Source organism: Portunus trituberculatus, chromosome 23, assembly GCF_017591435.1.
Source record: "Portunus trituberculatus isolate SZX2019 chromosome 23, ASM1759143v1, whole genome shotgun sequence".
Taxonomy (NCBI): Eukaryota; Metazoa; Arthropoda; class Malacostraca; order Decapoda; family Portunidae; genus Portunus; species Portunus trituberculatus.
Genome location: NC_059277.1, coordinates 6,733,533 through 6,758,093, shown reverse-complemented (window position 1 = coordinate 6,758,093; position 24,561 = coordinate 6,733,533). Strand labels below are relative to the sequence as shown.

General features: G+C 38.5%; 2 protein-coding genes across 26 annotated transcripts in view; both read right to left on the bottom strand.

The window, feature by feature from the left end:
• Positions 1 to 8,440, bottom strand: part of LOC123507911 (hrp65 protein-like) — a 29,835-nt gene extending 21,395 nt beyond the window's left edge. For 7 of the 15 annotated variants that reach the window (XR_006675820.1, XR_006675821.1, XR_006675822.1 and 4 more), the window contains exons 1-9: positions 7,830 to 8,438; positions 3,687 to 3,719; positions 2,309 to 2,527; positions 2,038 to 2,196; positions 1,475 to 1,617; positions 1,191 to 1,340; positions 849 to 994; positions 507 to 697; positions 9 to 267 (exon numbers count right to left, since the gene is read on the bottom strand). Coding sequence is in view for 9 of the 15 variants with exons in the window: in XM_045261233.1 (XP_045117168.1) it covers positions 9 to 267; positions 507 to 697; positions 849 to 994; positions 1,191 to 1,340; positions 1,475 to 1,617; positions 2,038 to 2,196; positions 2,309 to 2,527; positions 3,687 to 3,719; positions 7,830 to 8,339 (1,810 nt within the window). In the remaining 6 variants the exon portion in view is untranslated. Of the gene's footprint in view, positions 1 to 8; positions 268 to 506; positions 698 to 848; positions 995 to 1,190; positions 1,341 to 1,474; positions 1,618 to 2,037; positions 2,197 to 2,308; positions 2,528 to 3,686; positions 3,720 to 7,829 lie in introns of all 15 variants that reach the window. The other 8 variants (XR_006675823.1, XR_006675824.1, XM_045261240.1 and 5 more) reach the window with 4 other exon arrangements.
• A 583-nt stretch (positions 8,441 to 9,023) lies between these two features.
• Positions 9,024 to 24,561, bottom strand: LOC123507914 (putative glycerol kinase 5). 11 transcript variants are annotated; one of them, XM_045261248.1, is made up of 18 exons: positions 24,123 to 24,561; positions 23,896 to 24,016; positions 22,383 to 22,493; positions 21,485 to 21,692; positions 20,966 to 21,091; positions 20,489 to 20,712; positions 20,045 to 20,138; positions 19,187 to 19,356; positions 18,792 to 18,881; positions 18,256 to 18,378; positions 17,749 to 17,940; positions 17,180 to 17,306; positions 16,622 to 16,726; positions 16,337 to 16,431; positions 15,966 to 16,129; positions 14,237 to 14,388; positions 13,872 to 14,033; positions 9,024 to 13,152 (listed from the first exon to the last, which is right to left on the bottom strand). In XM_045261248.1, exons 6-18 carry the CDS (start codon positions 20,636 to 20,638, stop codon positions 12,887 to 12,889), a joined length of 1,890 nt encoding a protein of 629 aa, XP_045117183.1. In that variant the 5' UTR covers positions 20,639 to 20,712; positions 20,966 to 21,091; positions 21,485 to 21,692; positions 22,383 to 22,493; positions 23,896 to 24,016; positions 24,123 to 24,561; the 3' UTR covers positions 9,024 to 12,886. The 11 variants fall into 11 exon arrangements, with proteins under 11 accessions (XP_045117183.1, XP_045117180.1, XP_045117178.1 ...); XM_045261245.1 differs by having other exon boundaries at positions 23,890 to 24,561; XM_045261243.1 differs by having other exon boundaries at positions 23,896 to 24,561.

Below are 24,561 nucleotides of genomic sequence, written 5' to 3'. Positions count from 1 at the left end.
GAACTTACTGTCACTCTGCCAAGGGTCTGGACGGCCATCCCAGTTACTGTCCCAGCTGCTACCCATGCCAGAGGAGCCAGTGCCCCCTCGGCTCCCCATGCCTGAACGGCCCCAATTGTCACTGCCACCGCCACGCCAACTGCTGCCTCCCTGAGACCTATAACCATCACTGTTGCGACGCCAGTTACTGCCCTCATTACCTGGATAACCACTGCTTCCAAAGCTATCTTGACTGTTCTCACTCTTCATCAAGTCATTGGCACGCTCCTGAAAGATCAACAGTACAATAAGGTTTTAAAGCAAATTTAAAGCCAATATTGATTAGTTTTTGCCAACTTATCAGTTAGCATGTTTGGTGTAATAACAAAAGGCCTTGTGACCCTTACAGCTTGAGTCTAACATTGGTTATGTCCTTGATATGAAACAAACATGGTGATGGACAACCAAATAAAACCAATATCTGATATCTTTAAAGGAGCAAAAATTAAGGGAAGAGAAACACACACCTGCATGAACAGCCTGTTCTCCTCTTGCCGGCGCCTAAGCTCCTCCTCCTGTTGTCGGAACTTCTGAGAAAGTTCCTCCTCCTGTCGACGTTGTCTTTCCTCTTCAGTGCGGCGATGTTCTTCCCATTCACGCTGTCTTGCCTCATAATCAGATTTAGTCCTCTGGTTCATTTCTTCTCTCTGCCTCAACTCTGAGAAAGAGGAAGCAAACCAAGTTAAATAAAAAGCCACATTTCCACCAACTGTAGCTCATGATATTTATGTAGTACTAACAAGGCTAATCTCAGTGAGAGAATGCATCTGGCACACCAAACAAAAGAATGAGACAAGCATGACACTCACGTTCACGGAGCATTTCTGTTTCGTGTTCATATTTAGCATATTCAATCTGCTCTTCCAGCTTCCTCTTCTCATCCTGGAGCTCCTTTTCCAGTGCATCCCGTTTCTTGTCAAACAGCTCGTACAACTGTTTCCACTTAAGGCCATACCTAGAGGAATACAAAAGAACTCAATTTTAGTTTCACAGATTTTTTTTGGAGAGAGAGAGAGAGAGAGAGAGAGAGAGAGAGAGAGAGAGAGAGAGAGAGAGAGAGAGAGAGAAACTCAATTCATATCATAAATATCCATCTATCAAATCTATAACCATCAATACTAGAAATGGGGTTCAAGAATGCAGCAACTCACTCATATTCAAAGGAACCAGGATGGGCAAAGCGAGGACCCTGCTGTCTTTCCTTCACATACTCTGGGTTACGTTTGTTGATGTTTATTTCACTCATGCCCTCATTGTCATCAACAAGAGCCATCTGCTCCACAATGACAGGACGCGGTGACCTGAAGAAACAAAATATGATGAATGTGATTAGAAATACTTATTAACTAAAAATCAAATACTATCTACTTAGAATTTCTGATGCTGCAAACTGACGTTATTTCAAAGTGACAGAAGAGAAGACAACAATACTCACGCAACCATGAAGAAGCAACCCTCGTTACACTTTTTCAAAGCCAAGTTGGCCGAGGGTTTCTTGCAGAACTCCACAATGCCATCTCCAGTGGCTCTCCCCCTCTCATCAGTGATGACAATGGCTTTCTCCAATTCACCAAATACCTGTGCATAAAAAATTGGAAAATAAGTAAAGACTGACAACATTAGTAATTTCATACTGACTATTCTGCATTTGCTAGCTGCCTCTCTTCCCCCCTCTCCTGTAACATAGCAGCCCTCAAGTTTGTACTCATTGTACACCCTATTCTGTCCACCTCTTTACTGCAAGAGTTAAGGAAGGAATGAAGTTTCAATGCACCTTCAAACCAGAATTATTTCTTCCTATGGATTTTTTTTTTTTCTTAAAGGGAAAGAAGGGAAGATGACTAGCATTACTTATCTAGTTGTTTTTCTTTTTTTTTCTCTTGTACATATAACACCAAAAGAAAAGGATTAAATACTTAAAAAGCTAAGTGAAAGCTATTCACTAACCCAGCACAAACTTAGCCCATGGCCTGCACTCCCTTAACTTCCTACACTCACCGAGAATGCCTTCTCCAGGAGCTCATTAGTAACCCACGTTGAAAGGTTACGGATCTTGAGTGCTGTGCCAGGAGACGAGAAGCGTATCTTTAGCTGCCGACCTTTGTAATCCTTCATGTGGAGCTCCTGGCGTGCTTTTTCTGCATTGCTTTTGTAGTCCTGCAAGTCAGACAAGAGGATTAGCGATCAGAAAATGGTATTCAAGGACATTGTGATATTAGCCCACTACATTGCTATTTATTTATGAAAAAATTATTCAAAAAACACTTACCATACGAACAAAGGCAAATCCCTTGTTCTTGTCAAAATACACTTCATCATATTCTCCAAAAGGCTTAAACAGTTCTCTAACGTCATCCTCCTTTATGTCCAACGGCAGGTTGCCCACCCACAATCTACAATGGTTGGAGAACTTGCGAACAGTTTCCTCACGGGGTGGCAAGTCAATCAGCGGCCCAGCCAACTGCTTCAGTCTCTCAATAATTCTGTCCTGTGGAAGGAAATAGAGCATGGACTTCAATCTTTAGTAAGGACCAAGCCACAACCACATCATGTCTCTGACAATACCTGCCCTTGCATTCATTTACCAATGAAATTACTTCCTATGCAATCTTTTTTCTCGATCATTGTCAAGTATCTCATGTATCATATAAGCTGTACCTGATTATGACATATAGTACAGTTAGAAATACAGCACATCACTCTAATCCAGTCATGTGATGTGAGTTAGCTTTCTGTCTAAAAGATCTTGAGGCTTACATGGCTAAGATATAAGGGAATATTTGTAAATACATGAATGAAGTTGCCTTCTCTTGACAATCCTTCTTTGAGCTTCAAATAAATGTTTAAAAGCTTATATGTGTGTAATATCTCTTAAGGCTAACAGTTATTAGCTAACACTGTGATGTGATAACCTTACAGTACATACTCAATCTGCCAACAAGACACAAATGAGGTCAACACTTTTGTGGACGTGTGTTAGCAGAATCATGCAGCCTTGAAAACGATCCCTCACCGTTATGCGGATATCAATCTTACAATTTGCCTAGATTGCATTTCTGTAAGCCGACCCAAGCAAATTGTACACTTGTGTCATGTTACACAAATTTCTGGATATTTCATCCACTCAGGGCAACAACTGATGAGTTTCAGTATAACGCAATCACAACAAATCCATCCCGGTATCGTGTGCTTCTAGATGGCTGACATTGCACAATTGCCTTCCCAATAATGTCATAACACAAAATTACCAAATACTAAATGAATCTCAATATTAAAGAATAGAATGTAATACTGGTTCCAACAATGATACATGAAGGGAAGGGTCATCATTAGAAGTCTTTGCAAGAATAATTAGGGACAGTTTGGTCAACATAGTGCCATCAATGCTGGGATAATTCTAACACATGGTCACAGGAAGTGTCGCAATCCAGGTGATATGATGTGTGTAGAACTGTCAACGTCATGCATCGTGACTTCTACATAGTGATGTCTCACTTAGCCCAACGTGAAAACAATTGAACAGTTCAGCAATATGAATCAGGCAGTGCCAAAGAGGTGGCAAACTATCAGGATGCTGAATGTGATCAACTGCACAATTTTGTAACATGAATACTATACTTCATTCAGAAAACTGTATATGTCCACACCTTCAGACCACCCAGAGGAGGCCGCTTCCCCACCTGAGAAAGAATGGACAGTTTGCAGGCTGTACATTGGTAATCAAACTTTATGAGAATCTGAGCCAATGACCTTATATTCAGCAATAACCTATGCATACTGACATAACATAATAAAGTAACTAATCAAATCACTTCAGAATTTTTACACTCCCAGGATATACTTAATTATTTGAGAAGACTAATTAGCAAAACTTCTCAAAAGCAGTAAAGGAACCAAAAGCAACATTATGAAACTATAAAAAACATTGGGACAGCAACAGGTATGTTTTATTATTCCATTCTTCAATTTACAATTCGTCAAAGGAAGTCGGCGATGAAGGTGGGTGTGTAAAAGCATACTGCCTTCATAATTGGCTTTAAGAGTAGTGATAAAAATGTTACGGCATTTGTCTGATTATATCAATGTGTATATTGAATTAATTCTAATATATATACAGTAAGTTCTATGAAGTTAGGTGTTCTGAGGCGTCTCCGCCAGTTTTTCTCGCCCCTCCAACTGCTTACTCTGTATAAGGGCCTTATCTGTCCCTGTATGGAGTACTCTTCGCATGTTTGGGGGGGTTCCAGTCACACAGCTTTGCTTGATAGGGTGGAATCGAAAGCTCTTCGTCTCATCAACTCCCCTCCTCTGACTAACTGTCTTCACTCTCTTTCTCACCACCGAAATGTTGCATCCCTTTCTATATTTTATCGCTATTTTCATGGTAACTGTTCTACTGATCTTGCTAACTGCATGCCTCCCCTCCTCCTGCGGCCACGCTGCACAAGGCTTTCTTCCTCTCATCCCTATTCTGTCCAACTCTCTCATGCAAGAGTTAACCAGTACGCTCAATCATTCATCCCTTTCACTGGTAAACTCTGGAACTCCTTCCCTGCATCTGTATTTCCAAATTCCTACAACTTGTCTTCTTTTAAGAGGGAGGTATCGAGGCATTTGCTCCCCTAATTCTGGCTGACGGTTTTGGCACTTTTTCTTCTCTTTGGAGAGCCAGCGCTCAAGTGGGCTTTTTTTCTAACTTTTTTTTTTTTTTTTTTTGCCCTTGGCTGACCCTCTTCCCTACGTAAAAAAAAAAAAAAAAAAAAAAAAAAAAAAATCCGTTATATGGTACAGTATATATGCATTCCTGAAAACCTTACTGCAAGTCGAAATTACCGTATACTGAACCCATTATAATGTATTAATAGGGGATGTGTTCCAGCACAATGAAAGTCACCCCTACAGACATGAAAATAGTAATATAATAGAATAAAAAGTACTGCGCAAAAGAATTAAACAAAATGTTTTTATTTACCTTTCACTCGCCACATATTCTATCAGATGATGTCTCTCCTGAGGCTAAGGGACAGAAGGGATTTCAGCCACTACTCATAATATCCACAAAAAACACGCCATGAGGATTTCAGATTTCACTTATGTTCAGTGAGAAACGCAGGAAGAGACGATTGTTAGGTGGTGGCCGCACGGCGTGGTGGCACTATGGTACCGTGTAAACAAAACATTAACAGATACCATATCTGTGAATTTTTCTTATTGTAAATATAATCGAGGGTAGTAATTACCAAACACCGTAACTGTGAATTTACCGGATAGCAAAGTGTCGTATAAGGAGGACTTACTGTATATATACGTCTCCATCTCTCTCTCTATACACACACACACGATCAAAATGTCCCTTATCCACTGAGGGGGTTACTACGGCAAGAGAGCTCCAGTCTCTGAAGTTAGATGACACTACGATGAGTAATTACAAAATTTCATTTAGTTGCTTTATTCTTGTGTTTACTTTATCTATGAAATGTGCTTCATTACCTTAGGCATAAACTGCATTCAAATACCACATTTCCCAATTTATTACAGGCTTTGATGTGGTACATGTATAACGGACTTGGAACAAATTCTTATTTTTTATGCATTCTAAAGTAAAGTTCACTATACAATTGTCAACTCTATGACTTGATTTTTTTTTAGGAAAAATAACCCAATCATGCATCAAGAATTACTTGTATACATCTATAATTTTCACGGCAATTTGGTTGAAAAGACAATCTATCTTCTATCAATAAAGTCAACTCCCAAAATTCCCAGCAATGACATGGCTTGACACCCAGCAGAATATAACTATTTTGCAGTACAAGGAAAGGCAGCAAAGCCAGTCTTGAATTTCCAAACAAGTGGATGTGAGGAAGAGATGATAAGAGCAAAGGATTTACAAAAACAGTGAAGATATATATATATATATATATATATATATATATATATATATATATATATATATATATATATATATATATATGGTGAATCAAGGAATATACAAGTACAAATAGAGGAGGAATAATCATCCAATGGGGAAACTGATAAATGTAGAAGTGGAAACACCAGGAGTGGAATGCTATGAGAGAACAACTCACATGTGCTATAGTAAAACTAAATTGTACTGACTTGTAGGGCGAGGCGGATAATGTGCGACATTGCCATATCTCTCATTACTCCAAGGAAAATAGAATAACTGTTCTTTATTCAATTTAATGCATGACTTCGTGGGAAAAAAAAAAAAAGGTATGTAGGACAAGAAATAAAGATGCCATGGGTAAATTAAAATTAAATACAGTAAAGGTGCTGGTTATAAAAGTGCAAATGAGGCTGATAATTTACCTAATATTTACTATTATGTCCTCTCGAGATACCCAGTGTAATATAATGAGTGGGAAAAGGAAACCCTGATAAGACTGTGGTGCATATCTTATTTGCACTGGGACAGATCATCTTCCCCATGGCTTCAGACATACCAGCTGTATCTGCTGTCCTCTTCCTCACTTGATTTGTGGGTAAAAATGGTCCTTGCAAGGTTTTACTTTTAAGATTATCTGTTAATTCTGTAGACAAACTCTTTGGTTTGGCTGTACAACACACAGTAAGAAGGGGATGCGTCAGTGTGTCCTTCCATCACAGCAACCAGATGAGAAGTGAGTCAATTTGCACCTACGTGGTGACCTGACTACCCCTCTTCCCCAAGGGAAAATCCCACCTCGGGTGGGTCAAGTGGCAACGTCGTCCGACCTGATATGCCACATCATCATACATGTCCATGAAATGCCTTCATTTGATTTGGTATATAATACTTATTTGTATCCTCTGCTATTTAATGAAATAGTCAGAATATTCTCAAATGCTATTTGTTGACAATACTATGATTAAAAAACTGTGAGTACCATAGGCTGAATGGCGAACAACACCCTACGGATCAGTACAATGGTTTACTATAATGGAAGGTTGACAGTAATCATGAGGTAGACAGGGTGTGTGCAAAGGTTGGAAAATGGTGGTTGCAGGCAAAGGGTCAAAGAGAAACAAGGACTCAAGGATGGGAGAGGGGAGGTCTCCATCCTGAGAAAGCCGCTGTCTACATGTAAAGTTTGACACACCACACTCGATAAGGGATTCCAGATTCATTATCACCGACATACAAGCAACATTTTCAAAACCATACAACTTCCATTAGCAAATAATTCTGCCCAACTTGATCCTACTTTGTACTAGTAAGCCTCAACATCCGTCTCCAGCACAATGCCACACAAGTCATACACCACAAGTGCGGTGAAGCTCCACACAGGCATGCAGTTAGTGAATTAAAATGATTCAAATTAGATTCATTCAATAGCAGGAACACCATCTGCATCTTGAGATTAGCCAAGCATTTACTAACGAATTCAAACATCCACCCCCAACTCCCATAAGGCACCCACGTTCATGCCTCACCTGGAGGACCACAAACAACCTGCAGCCTTCTCTTCCCTCCAAGTGAACTAATCTTCAAAATAGGAACTCAAATTTCAATATATGAGTGAATTTTAAGCTTAAAAAAATAATAAATAAAAAAAAAAAATTCACCCAGAGTTAGTTTAACATTGATCATTAACAAAGGGCATCACCGAATCAAGCAACACCTGTGGACCCTCGCACACTGCACATAGATAATACTACTCACAAGGTCAGTGACATATACACCTCACCGGTCACACCTTTGCCTCAACCCCTGGACGCTCGTTTCTTGCCCCGCCTGGCTTCCTCTACACTCAACCCCGCCCCGCCCTGCCCCGCACGCCGCTCACCTGTCCTCGATCTCCCCTGTCGCCGCCGTAGCCGCCGCCGCCGCCGCCTCCTCCACGCCCTCGACCTCCTCGCCCGCCCCTGTAGTAACCACCACCGCCACCGCCCCGATGGTGGTCAGGTCTAGAGTCCGCGTTGTTGGCGGCGTTGCTGTTAGGAGCGTGGCCCGGGGTGCTGTTGGCATGGTGGGCGCCGCCACGCCCGACATTGTGGGCACCGCCGCGACTGCCTTCCAGAGATCCTATGCCACCAGGGATGCCCTGGTTGGTGGCGCCCAGGCTACCGATACCACCTGGGACCGGGGTGGAGGTCTGTACGGAACCAGGTCCACCGCCCCTGCCGCCGCCAGGGCCGCCGCCGCCACCCCGGTTTCCACGGAATCCTCCTCTGCCGCCTCGCCCGCCACCACGGAAACTGTTGGCGTTATCACTGTTTTCATTGGCCTTAGGCGTCTGCGGCTCTTTCTTGACGTTCTCAAGGTTCTTGGATTGAGCCTGTGTCTCCATAGCCATGGCTTGAGAAAGTACAAGGCTAAACCACACGCCCAACAGCTTGACAAGATGGCGGGAGAGCTGAGGGACACACGGCACGAAGGCGCCGCGCGGGATCAATGCTGCGCACGCGCCGCCAGACCCACGCCGCCCGCGTCCCGACCCCCAGGGATCGATATCTGTCCACACTCATTCCACTCTGGCCTCAAGGATTACACTTGTCCTATTCACAGATGATTATTGCAAAACAAACAAGTTTTCTACACTACAATGAATAGAAACATGTGATGGATTTAGTTTATCTTGCTTCCTGTATACAGCTGAGCGCCATGCAGGCCACATCCATACCAATCCGAACGAGTTGGTACCAATATATATCCTTTGTTGAAGATTAATATTGTCAGTAAGAGAGAATTTAAGAAAAATACACATACTTTATTTATTTTTCACCATTTGCACTCACACAGATGTCAACAGCATCAAAAATGGTTCATCTACTATCAGTTTCATGAGTCATCACTGCAGCAAGCTTTCCAATTTCTGCCCTTTGATCTTCATCTTAAGATAAATTCTGCGCAGATGTTTATAGTACTTTTATACTCATTTCAACGTTTAAATGCTTAGTCTAAGGGGAAGGAACAAGGAGGTTGAATTCAATCTCCTTGGGAAGGGATGTTTAATGAATCTTGCAAAAATAAACATGCATTTGCTATAAATTTTATTTTGTTTGATTTGTGCTATAAACTGTAGCTTATTTTGTATATAGAAAAATATAACATTATATGAGTACAAACATAACAATCACGAAGCCACGATATTATAATAATGAGCAGAAATATTTGCTTTTACAATGTAATATCACAACTTTGATAATTTAGAAATTCAATATCACACCAGTTATTTAAACATCATCTGCAAAATCTAAATCTGACAAAAACTGCTTGCTTACAGCTTTAGAAGATGTACAAAACTTTAAGGATTCTGGCAACCAATTAAAATATTGGAATAGTTTCTAACATTAAGCACTGCACCTACAATTGTTTGTGATAAATTTATGCAAACATCATATCAAATATCATCAAGTATGAGAGAAATAAGAAACCAATCCACACCTTTCTTTCTAGAATTAAGCAAGGGGTACAGACAGTAAAATGCTCAGAAATCAACCTGTATCTTTCTTTTCAGAGTGCTACACATCTCTACACTATTATATACTGTTTCAATCGCCTGACCTAATCCTGTTTGAAACACTTTCCTTCATGTTTAAGGAGTCATGATCCATTCTTGATTCTGTGCACAACAATCATTTAAAGCAAATTAGTCATTATGAAGTCTAATGTCTTAATCCAATCTTTGTTTTTGTACTAAGAAAGACATGTAATAATCTTCACTACACACTTATAAAGTAGACAATTAGTGTTCTTTTATCATACTAATTATTTTTTTTTCTAGAAACTATCAAATAAGTTGTCTTCCAAGGTGTCTCTTCACCTATGTTGCAATTACAAAAATTAAGCCCAATCTTGAGTCAGAAGAATTGTATTTGGAAGACCTTTTGAGTTAAAGAAAATTACTTTTTCAAATATTTTTGCCTCATGAAGTGATTTCATTGAAGCACTTCCATAAGTTACATTACATTTCAATTTACAGATTCACAAAATAATTAAAGTAAACAGTGGCATCACCAATTACATCCAATAAATACAAAAATAAGCCTTGAAAAGTCCTCTTCAATCTGATTCTCCTACATGATAGTACTGGTTTGACAACTAAATATGATATAGGCAACTATAATAAAAAAGCTGCCTTCCTCTAGCACCATCCTCTCATTTCTTTTTCAAACACACCAAAGTCCTGAGACAGGAGATTTAAGGATACAATGGAAGCATGCACATCTATATCAATATATTACCTTAATCCACACATACCACTTCTCTTTTAAAATTTTCCTACTGACTCAGCACAACCAATCTGCTTACTAAATATATTCCAGTTACCATTGCTCATTTGTGAACCAATTTCTTCCGATCTCCATTTTCAACCCTATACTAGCACAGATGTTTAAGGTCCACTAAAGCTCCTGAATATCAATGGTGTATCCTAAAACAGCTACATAATGCTAATTCCAAAATCTTTAGATGACAAATTATATATACACTTGTAAATTCATATAAAATTACAAAGCAAAGTGTTGACAATACAAAAGTAGAAATATAGATTTATCAACTTCAATAAGTCTTAAAGCTACACACAATTAATTCCTGCTTCCAAAAGCTCTGTCTTTAGAACTTGTATTAGTATTTGTAGTTTTGTGAAGATGTCTAATCTTTGTCTTATAGCTGCTGCAAACTGTACCTCCACATACATTTGCATCTTAATATATAATACTTGTACTCAATTCCTTGCTTTCAATTTTCATTACATAATAAAAAGGTATTATGTATAAAACCATACAAAACTTAAACACAGCCAAAATATAACAGTATATGTATCCTTCTTTCAATGTTATAGTAAATCTAAGGGATGAGTATAACATACACCAACAGAAAAGTAGGTAAAGTATCATCAGCTTGAACACTACAAATTAACAGAAACTTGTTAATGCACATAGCATGATTGCTTTCATCAAGTAGACAATAGAGCATTAATCTTAAAAGTGTTGATATACACATGGATACTTGAATGATTATGTTAGCAGCCATACACAGAATGATAATCTTTCTTGTTACCAGCCTATGAATTCACTACAGAATAAAACTATTAAGCCCAATAACATAGTATACTGACAAAACCATCTTGTTACAGAGCATACAGAAAGAAAGATGCCAAAGCCTGTACTGCCCTCATTTAAATAGAGATAAGAACCAAGTTCTTCCTGGTTGTGGGCCAAGTGTGATAATTCCATCACCACCAACCCATTTACAGTGAACCCTAGTCACATAAATAATGCTGCAACATATATGTGTGTGTGTGTGTGTGTGTGTGTGTGTGTGTGTGTGTGTGTGTGTGTGTGTGTGTGTGTGTGTGTGTGTGTGTGTGTGTGTGAGTAGAGATGAAAGTTTTGGTAAGAAAAATGCTGAGGTGTAGATTGGAGGGCAAGAAGGCATTGCACTGTACTGATCATCACCCAAAATTTACTTCCAAAATAAGCATTTCACTAATGTATATCAGATACTGCACATCAATCAATCATTCATGGAGGGTATACGCCGGGGGGTGTGTCATCTCGCCTATCCTATGGTGCCACTCCAGGCAGTCATGCCTCATGAGTCTCCATGCAGGCTCCCTTCCCATGCCAAATAACTCCTAGTAGGAGGCATCGACTTGCCAAAGCCATGAGTTCTGTGAACATCCCCTTGGCCTCCTCCATGCTGGGTTATCCTTTTCGGAGACAGCCCGGTATGCAAGATCAGCTTCCGGGTAGCATGCCACATGCCTGTAGTTGCAGTTGGCATTGATGGACTATCCTGGCAATCGGCCTCAAATCAGCCTCACGGAGCAATCACTGGTTTGACACAAAGTCATACCAGCAGTACCCCATGATCCTGCAAAGGCATCTAGTACCAAAGACATCAACTTGCTTCTTCAGCTTGGTGTTCAGTGTCCATGTCTCACAATCACAGAATAAGACAGGGATCACCAGTGGCTTGAAGATCCAAATCTTTGTTCATCTGCACAGGTATCGACAACGCCAAATACTCGTGTTGAGCGAGTGCATAATGCCGTGAGCCAGGCCAATCCACCGTACAACTTCCTGGCTCGACCCACCATCATTATACACTATACTACCAAGGTATGTGAAACTTTCTGAGATCTCAACGTTCTCGCCACAAGCATGGACAGACTGTACTGTTTCATCCAGTAAGCCTCCAAACACCTGAACCTTGGTCTTCAGCCATGAAACCTGGATTCCCAGGGGCTTCGCCTCCTCATGGAGTCTCTAGAGCCATTACCAGAACCTCCAGTCAGTGACTCTGCAAAGATTACTGCATCATCAGCAAACATAAGATCTGTAATCTCAGTATTGCCAACAGATGCACCACAATGACTTTGGTCTACAACTCTGCCTAGTACCCAGTCCGTGCAAATGTTGAAAAGTGATGGAGCAAGCATATGAGAACTTCCAAATAAATATTCTACTGATAAATATATATGATACAGTACATGGAAATGTTTAATCAAAATACAATTTTCTCTATATTTTTGAATGTGTTGATAAACCAGGCTGACATTCATCTTCAAAGAGCATAGCCAAGATAAGATGCCTACCTACATACAAAGCATAATTCTTTGCTGTAAATGAAAACTTCAGTCTGAGGCTGTAAGCAGAGTCATTGGAAGCAGAAATGAGTCCCTAACACCAATTATAGCACCATCAGAAGCAATTATATCTCAACTGCAGGAAATTACTATAAGAAAAGTCTTGTATAATCTACAATTTGACCTCTGAACACCACATGTGGCTTCTACAATGGCCTGAAGCTTAGAAGGAATGTACATTGATCTTCAAAAATCTCTGACACTTCAAAAGGATGGATGCTTCAGGCAACGACTAGAGAATATTGACACTACAGCCATGTGTAAAAGTATGAACTCAACAGGCAAAACAATATAGCACTCAGAACAAGTGAGAAAGAATTAATCATATTCCTTTCTGTAGCAAATTTTCTGCCTTCCTTTCTTGATGCTTGACTAGCATGGTAGGTGCTAGACTCATAATAGTTCACATCAGGCAGGTCATCATCACCCTCCCCCTCCCGTCCTTGGAGTAACATAGTCTCCTTCTTCTGCCCCACTGCCTCCCAAATTGTGTTGCCCTTGGGGGCCTTGGATTCTGCCAATGAGAGGAAATAGTGCTCACAGGATACCCCCAAGTTCCATTCTACCAACAAACATACAAGAAAACCTAATTTTGTAATGGATTTAAACATTTTCATTGCAACACATAACAAATACCATCCTTTTGATTTCATCTATACATGCAGCATTTACATTTCTGAACAAAATTTACAGAAAATTATTTTTGGGACACTGAATATGCACTGAATTAAAAGAATTCATGTTTTATCATTTATCCCATTTTATATCTTCATTTTTTTTATTTTAGGAATAAAACATATATATAAACTAAGATTCATTAATACCAGACTGAGACAAGGCATCTACATGCATATGCTTTAGTTACCAGTCACATTAATAAGCATTTCCAGCAGTGTAATTACAAAAGAAAGCTTACACTTAAAAGGACTATGCTGTAACATCAGCAAATTTTGATGAAACCAGCTCAACCATGCATTAGTGATCCCATGAGGTAGATTGCAAAGCAATGTATTACATCATACACACTTTCAAATTCCATTATTGATAAAGGATGGAAATAGCAATTCTACATAGCAATATGCAGCTGACCTAGAGCACAAAGGTTTGGTGAGGGGCAATGGAGTGTTATTTTTGAAAATGCATGAAGTAGCAGTTGTCTCCCTCACGTCCATGATGGAGAGCCAGCCTTAACCTAACCTTATAACTAAAGATAACACTTCTCCTAGGACTGACCCTTGTTCAGTCCACTCTTGGAGTGCCACTTGGTGCAGCGCTGCAGAGCTTTCTCCCATTGTTTCATCTGGTTCAGAAGGTGGTCCTGCAGCTCAAACTGGGGGTGGAAGGTTTTTTCTACTTCCCTCAGTGGAATCAACTCTTTGCGCGACTTCCAAATACCTAATGGTCAAAGTTAATAAAGAATTACAGTTGAAAATACAATCTGTATCCTAATAATTTTTTACATGCACACATAAATACACTCATGTTAGTAACTAGAGGCAACTCTCTAAGTACATGTGTTATGTGATGCATTGTTCATAAAGTTCTTTAGATATATCAGCACACAACGATGGAGTTGCTCCTCACTACTCACTACTCACCTGCCCCCATCCCTGCCAAGAAGGCAGCACCCAAAGCAGAGACTTCAGTGGACTTGGGCCTTTCCACTGGCCTGCCTGTAAGAGTGGCAATCATCTGCACCAGGAAGTCATTCTGAGCCACTCCTCCATCCACTCTAAGGGGAGATTTTTCACTGAGCATCATGGCATCCAGACAGCATGTCAGGATCCACAAAGCAGTGTTATGATCATGCAACAATATCAAATATAATAATTTAAAATGAATAAATAAAATAAAAATGTATAAATGAATAAATTAATAGTAAATAATTTTATAATAAAAAATTGAGAAAATGAATAAAATAAATACCAATAGATAAAATAAAATAAAAATAACATAACAAAACAAAGTAAACAAATATAAGAAAAGAAAAATTAATAGAAAAATAAATAAGATAAAGTAAAACAAATTTGAATACATGTTGTCACACATGCAATAAAAAGATGTAGTCAAATGTACCATCAAAATAATACAAAAAACAAAGTGAACATTATTATGCATGCAACCAGATGTCATTCATACAATCAAATGTTATCATCCATAATGTCAGATGTTATTATATTAAATCAGATGCCACACATACAATTTGGGGAAACAAGCAAGCAGTCATAGAAAAAAAAAAATGAAAACAAAGACAATGAGTACATACCATTAAGTAAATATAACATACCACAAAAAAAAAAAAAAAATAAATAAATAAATAAATAAATATATATATATATATATATATATATATATATATATATATATATATATATATATATATATATATATATATATATATATATATATATATATATATATATATATATATATATAGAGAGAGAGAGAGAGAGAGAGAGAGAGAGAGAGAGAGAGAGAGAGAGAGAGAGAGAGAGAGAGAGAGAGAGAGAGAGAGAGAGAGAGAGAGAGAGAGAGAGAGAGAGAGAGAGAGAGAGATATCGCAAGAAAAGAAAGAAAATAATAAAATCAATTGTAGCACATATTTCAAGCAAAACAGAATAAGCAATAAACAAAAAATAATGTATCACAAACCACAGAGGCACCACAGTTGGCAAGCACACAGATTACAATACCCAGTGTTGATCCCGTCAAATACAGTGGCAGGCAGAGGAAGGGGGGAGAGGGGAGAAAAGAAAATTATTATCACAGTTATACTCAAATCAATATATTTATATGTACAATAGTCAAACTTTGCCTTTTATCTATTTTGAGATACTATATGTAGTAGATAGATGATTTGCTGTAAAATTGAGGAAGATGCTTAACTCACAAGAAACATGAAGAGAATGGAAACTAAAAGCCTGAAAGTGCATCAGATCAAAATGCAGCATTTCATTTGAACCAATCACTGAAGTCATGCCATATGGTCCTATACACTTGACAAAAAAAGGATGTGGACTTCAAACTTTCTATATAGAATAAGTGGAAGAATTGTTTTTGTTTTTGAGAAGTGATATATAAAGGAGGCATTGAGAATACTTGTGTTGTGGTGAGAAAGTTCAGCAACTGCTGTCTTTACCAACATGAGACATAACACTTGTATCTCAAAGCTCTCAAGCATGGTTTATATGGAGAGCATAGTGTATGCAAAATAAGCTTGCTTATGAAGCTTTTTAAGATCTGAATAATAATGACGAATTACTCCCTCTAAGATGATAAAGTCAGAAAGACTGATGCCTGTTGTAATAACAATGGCATGCTCAGTACCTGAGACTCAGCAATTCATGGTCAGCTTCGGTGAGCATGGCCCGGTATATCTGGTAGATGCGGAAGGCGAGGGACTCCAGCATGGCTCGGACAAGGTGGGCTCGGGTGGTGGATGCACTCAAACCCAAAAAACCTCCAGTGGCAGTAGTATCATTCACAGGAGCCTGGAAGGATGGATACCAATTAAAAGTACTATTGATACGAGGATTGGTGGTCGACACATGGATGGAATCATTAAAGTTCTAAAGTAAGCAATCAAATTCAATACCTCTGCTGTATAACATTTCATATTAAGTTCAAGTTCTAGTGGTCCTCAAAACCAGTTAAAATGAGGACATGAGGCAAATATTCTGTAACTCACACATACTGACCTGTATACCCTGGAAGCCAGGGATGAAAAAGACCCCTTCAGATCCCTTCACAGATGAAGCCAATTCTGAGGTTTCTGAAGCCTTTTCATACAAACCTTAATATTAGTGGAAAAAAGTAACAATTTAGGATTTGCTAATCATGAGAACTGCAGTTGAAGAAATAAAAATTACACAGATATGTTTTTTATCTATCAATATTGCATCATATACAGAAATAAAAACTTGAATAGAAAGAATGAGCACATAATAATTGTGCAGCTTACAGAGCAGTGACTGACCACTCACCAATCATCTGTCCCCATTCAATCACTGTTCCATTGTCATTTGATGATGCCTCAGCCATGTGGACAAGCCCATCTTTGTCCTTCCAGCCATGTACTGGATAAATGCCTGTAACCCATAATACACAACAAATTATGTTTATAAATTTCGTATTAAAAAATTCAATGCATCATATGTTGTTTCATAAAATTTCTGGACCTCCAACTCATAAAGTTCAGAAACAATAAAAAATAAAGGAATAAAAGCCATGCATCACAGTGACATGTAGTACTTAAGTTTAACATGGAAACACTGAATAAATAAATTGGCCATGAAAGGTTGCTACCAGAGACAGAACGTTGACAAGAACAAAATTTATATTGTCAATAGAATATACTGATGCATTTTTCTTCAGAGTTATTTATACATAATACAAAAATATTTCTTATATCAAGTATGTTTGTAAAATAATAGCAATTTGATTTAGAAATTTTGCGTTGTTATCGCTGCCAATACAAAATGGCTGATAAATGCAAGATTACAACAAACATGATCATAACACAGATAAAAGACGTTATCCACCCTTTACAGAAGTGTGAGCCTTGCTGCCAGTGTTCACATCAAGAAAAGCACCAGTGCCGAGGGTGACCTTCACATCACCACGCTCAAAGCTGCACGACCCAAACAGGGAGGCTCCCTGATCAGATACCTGAGGAAAACAAAAATTTTTCTTTTTCTACATCAATTTAAATTAAATGAAGATTACTTATCCAAGCCATCTTTAAGGTGGGTAATATTTGGTTACTTTAGTTAGGCTTGATTGTGTAAGGATGAATACAGACAGGACAAAGGGGAATCTTAAGGGTTATGAGACACACATTGCATGAAAAGAGAAAAGAGAAAAGAATATAGTCATTGGAGAAAAATTAAATGTGCATAAGGAGACTTAGAAATAAGAAGCTAAAAAGGGCATAATCTAAAAAATCATTGTGTGTAAGAGAACGATGGTATGTAAGAGAACGATGGTAACTAAAAACACAAAAGAACACAATTTAAAAAGGAGACAAAACCTCCAAAAGTTGATGCTATTTGTTGTAAGACAAGAGAAACAAGTTAAATAACACCTGGTACAAAGGTGACATGGAGCTCACCACAGCTGTAATGGGGATGGGGACACCAAAGAACTTGGCTGAACACACACCCCAGTCTCCAACAGAGTCCCTCAGTTCTGGGAAGAGACTTTTGGGCATCTGAAACACCTTTAGGAAGAAGGTATTCCAGTCCTCCAGGTAAGGATCATAAAGAGCAGTACCACTAGCATTGGAGTAATCTGTGGCATGAACCTGAGCGAAATGAGAATAATATTACTGTTACGTTCACTGCCTGACTTTCATTTTCCTTCAAAATATATAAAACTGCACAAAACTTTATCATTCACACTCACTCACACCACTCCCTTAACCCTTTGTCCACTGATGGAGAAGAGAAAGTCTTCCTGTCCTCACTTTATGAGGATCAGTGACACATCTTGAATAGTTAGTCCAATGTTTCATAATGAGAGATCATCTGAAAATTCTTGAATGTAATGTAAGATTGCAGTACATGAAGGGATAATTGTGAATGCAATAAGCACAGGCACAGAAGAGATTTGTCCTCACCTTTCCTTCAGTGAGCCTGTAGATCAGCCAGGTGTCAATGGTGCCAAACATAACATGACCTTCATCAGCCAAATGCTTCACCATCTCATTGTTCTCCAGCACCCACTTCAATCGCATGTTTACCTGCAAGGTGATCATTAAATAGCATCTGGAAAATAAGTGATAATCTAAACACACATTGGTAATTCAGTATAGCAATAAAATACAGATATATACAGGTTACAATACATTCACCATTACATCAGTCTGCAGTGAGTGGTGTTTGTGTCATAACCATTTAAGTTCTATGCAATGGGAAAAGAGGAGAAGCATTCTGAAGAATAATTAAAATCTTTGAATCAGAGGAATGATTAGTACAATTCTTATGTATATATTTTACTGCTGATGGTGTACAATACTTTAAAATGATTACTAACATCATAGAAACAATATTCAAAATCTCCAAACTTTCCACTAAAACCAGTTAACAGTAAAGAGATGAGATGCAACACATTTAGGAATATGACTATATACTTAACTTTCCTTTTCAGTTTTACCTGAATGTTCATGAACTTCAAAACGCTGGCGGCCAGATACCTCTTGCTTCGCACAAACAAATAGAGAAGTGAGCTGCCAAAGCGAATTGCCTGAAATATGTGTGGTATCCTTTAATGCCCCTATCTGTGACTAAATCCATGAATTCCCTGCATAAGCTAAATTCTTGGCCACACATTTACAGAAATAATATGATTAAAGAAAAGAAAGCAAAGATAATGAGTATTACAGAGCTTAATAATGCATGAGTAAAGTTTGAACTTATAAGAGAAGTTACTACGTTTTGGTGAAAGAAAATTACATCTAGATCTGCCAATCTTGTAATAATTCTCAAGCAATTATTCAATAAAACAACTCCAGGTTTTTTCAAACAAACCTATCTTGGACAGAAGCTAACCTTCATAGTGAGGCACGAATTCCAGTGTCTAACCAAGGCATCAGCCCGAATATCCTTCCATGTGATAAAGTTGTGGAAGGGAACCCCATTGCGGCGGTCCCAAGTGATGAAAGTGGCTCGCTGCGTGCTCAGACCCAAGCACCGGATATCACCTGGACTCACTCCAGCATCTTGGAGAAACAGAAAAAAGTTATTGGACATACCTAGATCTATATCATCTTACTAGATGCTGCAAAACTTGAGTTATAGAGGTAAGAAAGATATTTTAGTACACTCTTAAAACAATTACACTTGTCTTATAAAACAATGCAATACATTTAGCCAACCTATAAGTATATCAAATATGCGAATATAAGATGGTTTGTACTCAAGTTGATAAACTTTTGAAGAGTTGAGATAACAAAGTTAAAGCACTATCAGCACAATCTGACTAGCATTCCAGTCATGGTAGCCTGGATGTGGCTAACCATAGTATGAGATAACACTACCTTTGCTTCTCAGCCAATAAAAATTGTCTCAGCCCAAGCAGCAACAGACTACCAGTTCTTGATAACATAACCATAGATTAAATCATTGTCATCTGAGGCTGCAGAGGTCAGTGCCCCTCTATGTTTCCAAGATTTTTTTTTCTAAGCAAATAGCAGTTTATTGATTGTTTGGTGCTACATATTTTTCTATAAAGATTTGCATATTAAAAAAAAAATCTGTAATAACAAAAAATAAACAATGTTAGCCATAAGGCCCTGGTTTATAATCTCTTGAAATTGCAAGTGTTTTGGATCCAAAGCATTCCCAGACCCCATCATGGCATCACCCCAAGGCTCCCTGTTTCCCTGTCTCCCTTGCTCCATGACTCACTGGATATTGCTGCATTCATGACTGCCATAAACTTGCCCCACAGTTCCTCAGGATCCATCTCCACCCTCCCAGGAGCCGGGTACAGGAGGGTCACCTGGAATCACGAGCATTTAGATACCTATGTAATATAATTGAGAATTATATCACATTTGCTGAGCAACCTAGAACTCAACATGTCCAATGCAATAAGTGGCCCTTTTTTTTTTTTTTATAACCTTTGTTGCCCTTGGCCAGTGGTCCTCTTGCAAGAAAAAAAAAAAAAAAAAAATAAATAAATAAATAAATAAACTGAAAGCTATCTAGTGGAACAATAATATTATACAGTACATGTCTAGACTTATTACACATAGCTTTATATATCATAGGACTATACACAACTGGAAAAGCAAGGTAGTACATGGCAGCATACATACAATACTGAGTTGAACTAAGGCAAACACCAACCTTCTTTTCTGCTCGGCCACAGAGCTGTGCCTTTCTGTTGTATATGAAGCATCGAAGAGTGGTGGTGCCCAGGTCGAGACTGGCAATGTACTGTGCGTCATGATTGGGTGATGGGTCTGGTGTGTGGTTGCTCTGCTCCGAGGCACCCATGCTGCTGCAGTCATCACTCAATTTCCTCGCAGACTTGTATGTCACCCACACTCAGTTTCTTGGCCTGCCACTGGCTAAAGAAAGGAAGAATAATTTGCAAAAAGAATGCCATGAAAAAAGTTCAGTTTTCAATACTGACCTCATGTCTAATATCTCTGTGATCCACAATGGTGTCAGTGATGAAAAAAAGGTACTAATAAAAGAAAGTAAGAGCAAACAACAGAGTGCATCACTCTGCATCAGGGAAAATTGTTACAAAAGTTAAATTTCTGACTTGATCTCTACATTTTACCATTAACAGGTGACATAATTTTATGAATGTCTTACCTTGTGCTATGAAGCTGTTTATCTGTCTGTCTCACCAGCCGGTAAGGACTTATTCTGTATGATAATTGCTATCTGCCAAGGTCAGATAAGAAGTTCTCACTATCTTCATTCTGTGATTGATATCAACTGTAAAAGAAAGAGAAAAAATCAGGTCACCATTTGTAAGTAAGAATGTTAGATTCCCATACTCTGGGTTGTAAAATACAGTATTCCCTGCTAGTCTTATTCTAGGTGACCAGCAGATGTAGAGTAAGGCTCTACATCTATATATATATATATATATATATATATATATATATATATATATATATATATATATATATATATATATATATATATATTTATTTATTCATTCCCATAATGAGATATGCTATGACATCCTGTCCTGGCTGTCATATTGAAGGGGAATATCAACCTGATGCATGAAAATCAAGCTTGGGTCTGAGTACAACAAGCAAGTACATGCATACTTAATTTAGAATTTTCCTTGGTACTTTTAGTTGGCCTTTATTTACTTACTAATTCGAGGAATACTGTATATTCAAGAAAAGGGGGCCGTGGTGCAGTAGGACCGTGTGTGCTTTGTGGGCCCCAGGGTTTTCAAGCGCACGAGTTTGAATCCTGGCCACGGTCCGAGGTTAGGAAGGGCATCCACTCGGGGTAATGGTTCCCAAATGCCAAAGCCAAAGTCCTCCTGACTCCTCTGTCAGGAGGCACCGTCCTAGCCCTAATATAATAGGGAAACCGGTCATGAAAAAAAAAAAAAAAAAAAAACTATATATATGTATATATTCAAAAAAAGTACAAAATACAAAATGTACATTCAAGAATAATATAAAGCACATTGACATGTGTGCAGCTGACAGTCAGGTGAGAGACTGACTAATGTGTGTCTTATGCTTGGTGACCAAGGCCATGCAAAGTTATCTAGGGCAGACACTGGAACTTATAATTTCACCCATCCCATCCCCAAGGTCAAGAACAATGGGCAGTCATTACTGAACAGATATGGGCTCTCACTTATACAGTTCCTAGCCTCTACAAGTAATCTATCTTAACCTTGCCTAACCTAACCCTGAGAAAATCTCACCCCTTGACAGTTAGTGAAAGTATCATGTTGGTGCACTTTTTCATTTATTACTTCATCTAAGTAAGCTTTGATAATTTCACAGAAGAGAAATAAAACTAGAACACATAAAGCTTTCAAAATACTTGATAACTACTTTTCAACAGAAGCAGCAATAATAATAATAATAATAATAATAATAATAATAATAATAATAATAATAATAATAATAATAATAATAATAATGTTAAGAGTGTGTGGTTTGGGTATTGGATTCAAGTTTGTGTGTGTGTGTTTAGTGTTACGAGCGTGTGATTCAGGTGTTGAATTCAGGTTCATGTGAGTGCATACGTGTGTGTTTGGAGACGAGGTGGTGAGGTAGCTGCATGGGACTAGTCAGTCAGGACAAGAGCCTTGAAGTCCTCACACTACCTCCTCGCCTCTTGCCCGTACAAGCTATACCTGTGCCAGAACTTTTATGTAAATTAAATACAAAGGAGGAAGAATAGTGTTTTCCTGTGCCTGGGAACCTGGGAGGAAAAGGAGTGGCCTGCCTATACACACACACACACCGAGTCCAGTCTCACTCAGGGAAGTGGGTCCATGTTGTGCCGCCTTACATGAGCCAACGGTCTCTTGACAGCCTTGGGAAGGCCAACGGCGCAACAATGATAATAATAATCCGGACACGGTGATTCAGACAAGGCATCACACATCCTTCATACTCTTAGGACTATCAGTAACAATAATAAGAATATTAACAAGAACACCTACACAAAATCTATATCTATTTAATATCCAAAAGCCCTACATCAATGGCCAAGAGTGAGAATAAAGCAGTGCAAAGCCTGATGAGTGATGATACATTAAAGGTTACTGTGTACATAATCACCAGAGTGGCAGGCAGGGCATTCCTCCACAGATAAGCCTCTATCTGCCTCTGTATCACATGATCACAGAGTCACATCACATCTAACTTTGGAGGCTGAAATATTACTGTTGATATACTCAATTAAGTTTTATGCTACATTTGACTATAACTCTTTGCAGGGTCTACATTCCACTATTTGAAGCATTTCTAGCCTCATTTTATCCAGAAAGAAATTAATGTTTACCTTATGTTGAGGTCCATATGGGTGAAACACGTTCTGCTTCCGCTAAGGAGTATACAAAATGGTAGATTACTTTAATTTACCTTAGGGGTCCAAAATGGCAAGACAAGGCAGTTAAAAGTGCTTAGTTAAGTTAGCTTAGTCAAATATGACACTTTGTCTCCTTAGACTTCTTAAAAAAAATACAAACCTAACCTAACTGTTTCTGTCACGATGTCTTGATTTTCAAAAGCAATAAGTTAGTAATAATTGAACGTGCGTAAAAAAAAAAAATTATTAATTAAATAAATAAATAAACAGAAGTGAAGTACAGTGAGTATACTACTACAACGCAGTCATATCATGCCCTACTGACAAGAGCCGGTGGTATATATATATATATATATATATATATATATATATATATATATATATATATATATATATATATATATATATATGGTTAATGCTTACTATCAATAAAAAAATAATATACATGTATGGAAAGTTATACTAGTGGGTGGTATTGAGAGAGAGAGAGAGAGAGAGAGAGAGAGAGAGAGAGAGAGAGAGAGATTAGCCAGGTCAGACAGCGAATTAATTTCATTGGTCTTATCAAGTTGTGGTGCTTGACGCTTCAGTTAAGGTGACACGTAACTTAAAAGCCCGAGAAATAGAAAATATTCTTTCGTAACACTAAAACGTCAGCAAAGAACAAACTTGAAAAGAAATAGTCCACAAAGCAAGGCGTCTGAGCTATACTGAACCTTTACCAGAGATTCCTAACGTGGGTTGATCCAGAGTAGGCATTTGCAACAAGACCTCAGGAAAAGGTGAATGGCCCCACTTTCACTCATGGTGTTTGACGCGCCTCGCCGTGATCAGTGACCACAGCTGGGAATTAAGTAAACAACTCGCCAATGGCATCTTTAGGAGTTGATTTACATCATTCTCTTTAGCAGGTGGTCTATATAATTTTCTTTCGCATACTGTAACTTACTGATCGTGTAATTCACTTGATATGTATAATAGTTGGGCACTCTCTTTATAATACACACGTCCTGCCCGCTCTCCTCGATTCTCGGCTCCCCTTTCGCGGCTCCTCCACCCATCTGATTTGAGGTCACATTATAAGCCACGCTATTGGTCAACAATGGAAAGAGAGAGATAATTAATGGAGGGAATGAGATTAAAACATGAAATAGCAAGGAAATGGATAGTAAATGGATGAAATGGATATAATATAGGACATAATTATAGAAAGTGGATAATGAATGGAGGAAATGGGAATGAAGCAGGATGGTAAGAATAATGGATAACGAATAGAGTAACATGAGGACATTAGGACATTGCCATATTGCCACGTGTGTGTGTGTGTGTGTGTTGTCGGCGTGGCTTCTCATATGTAACGTCAAATCAGCTGGGTGTAGGAGCTACGA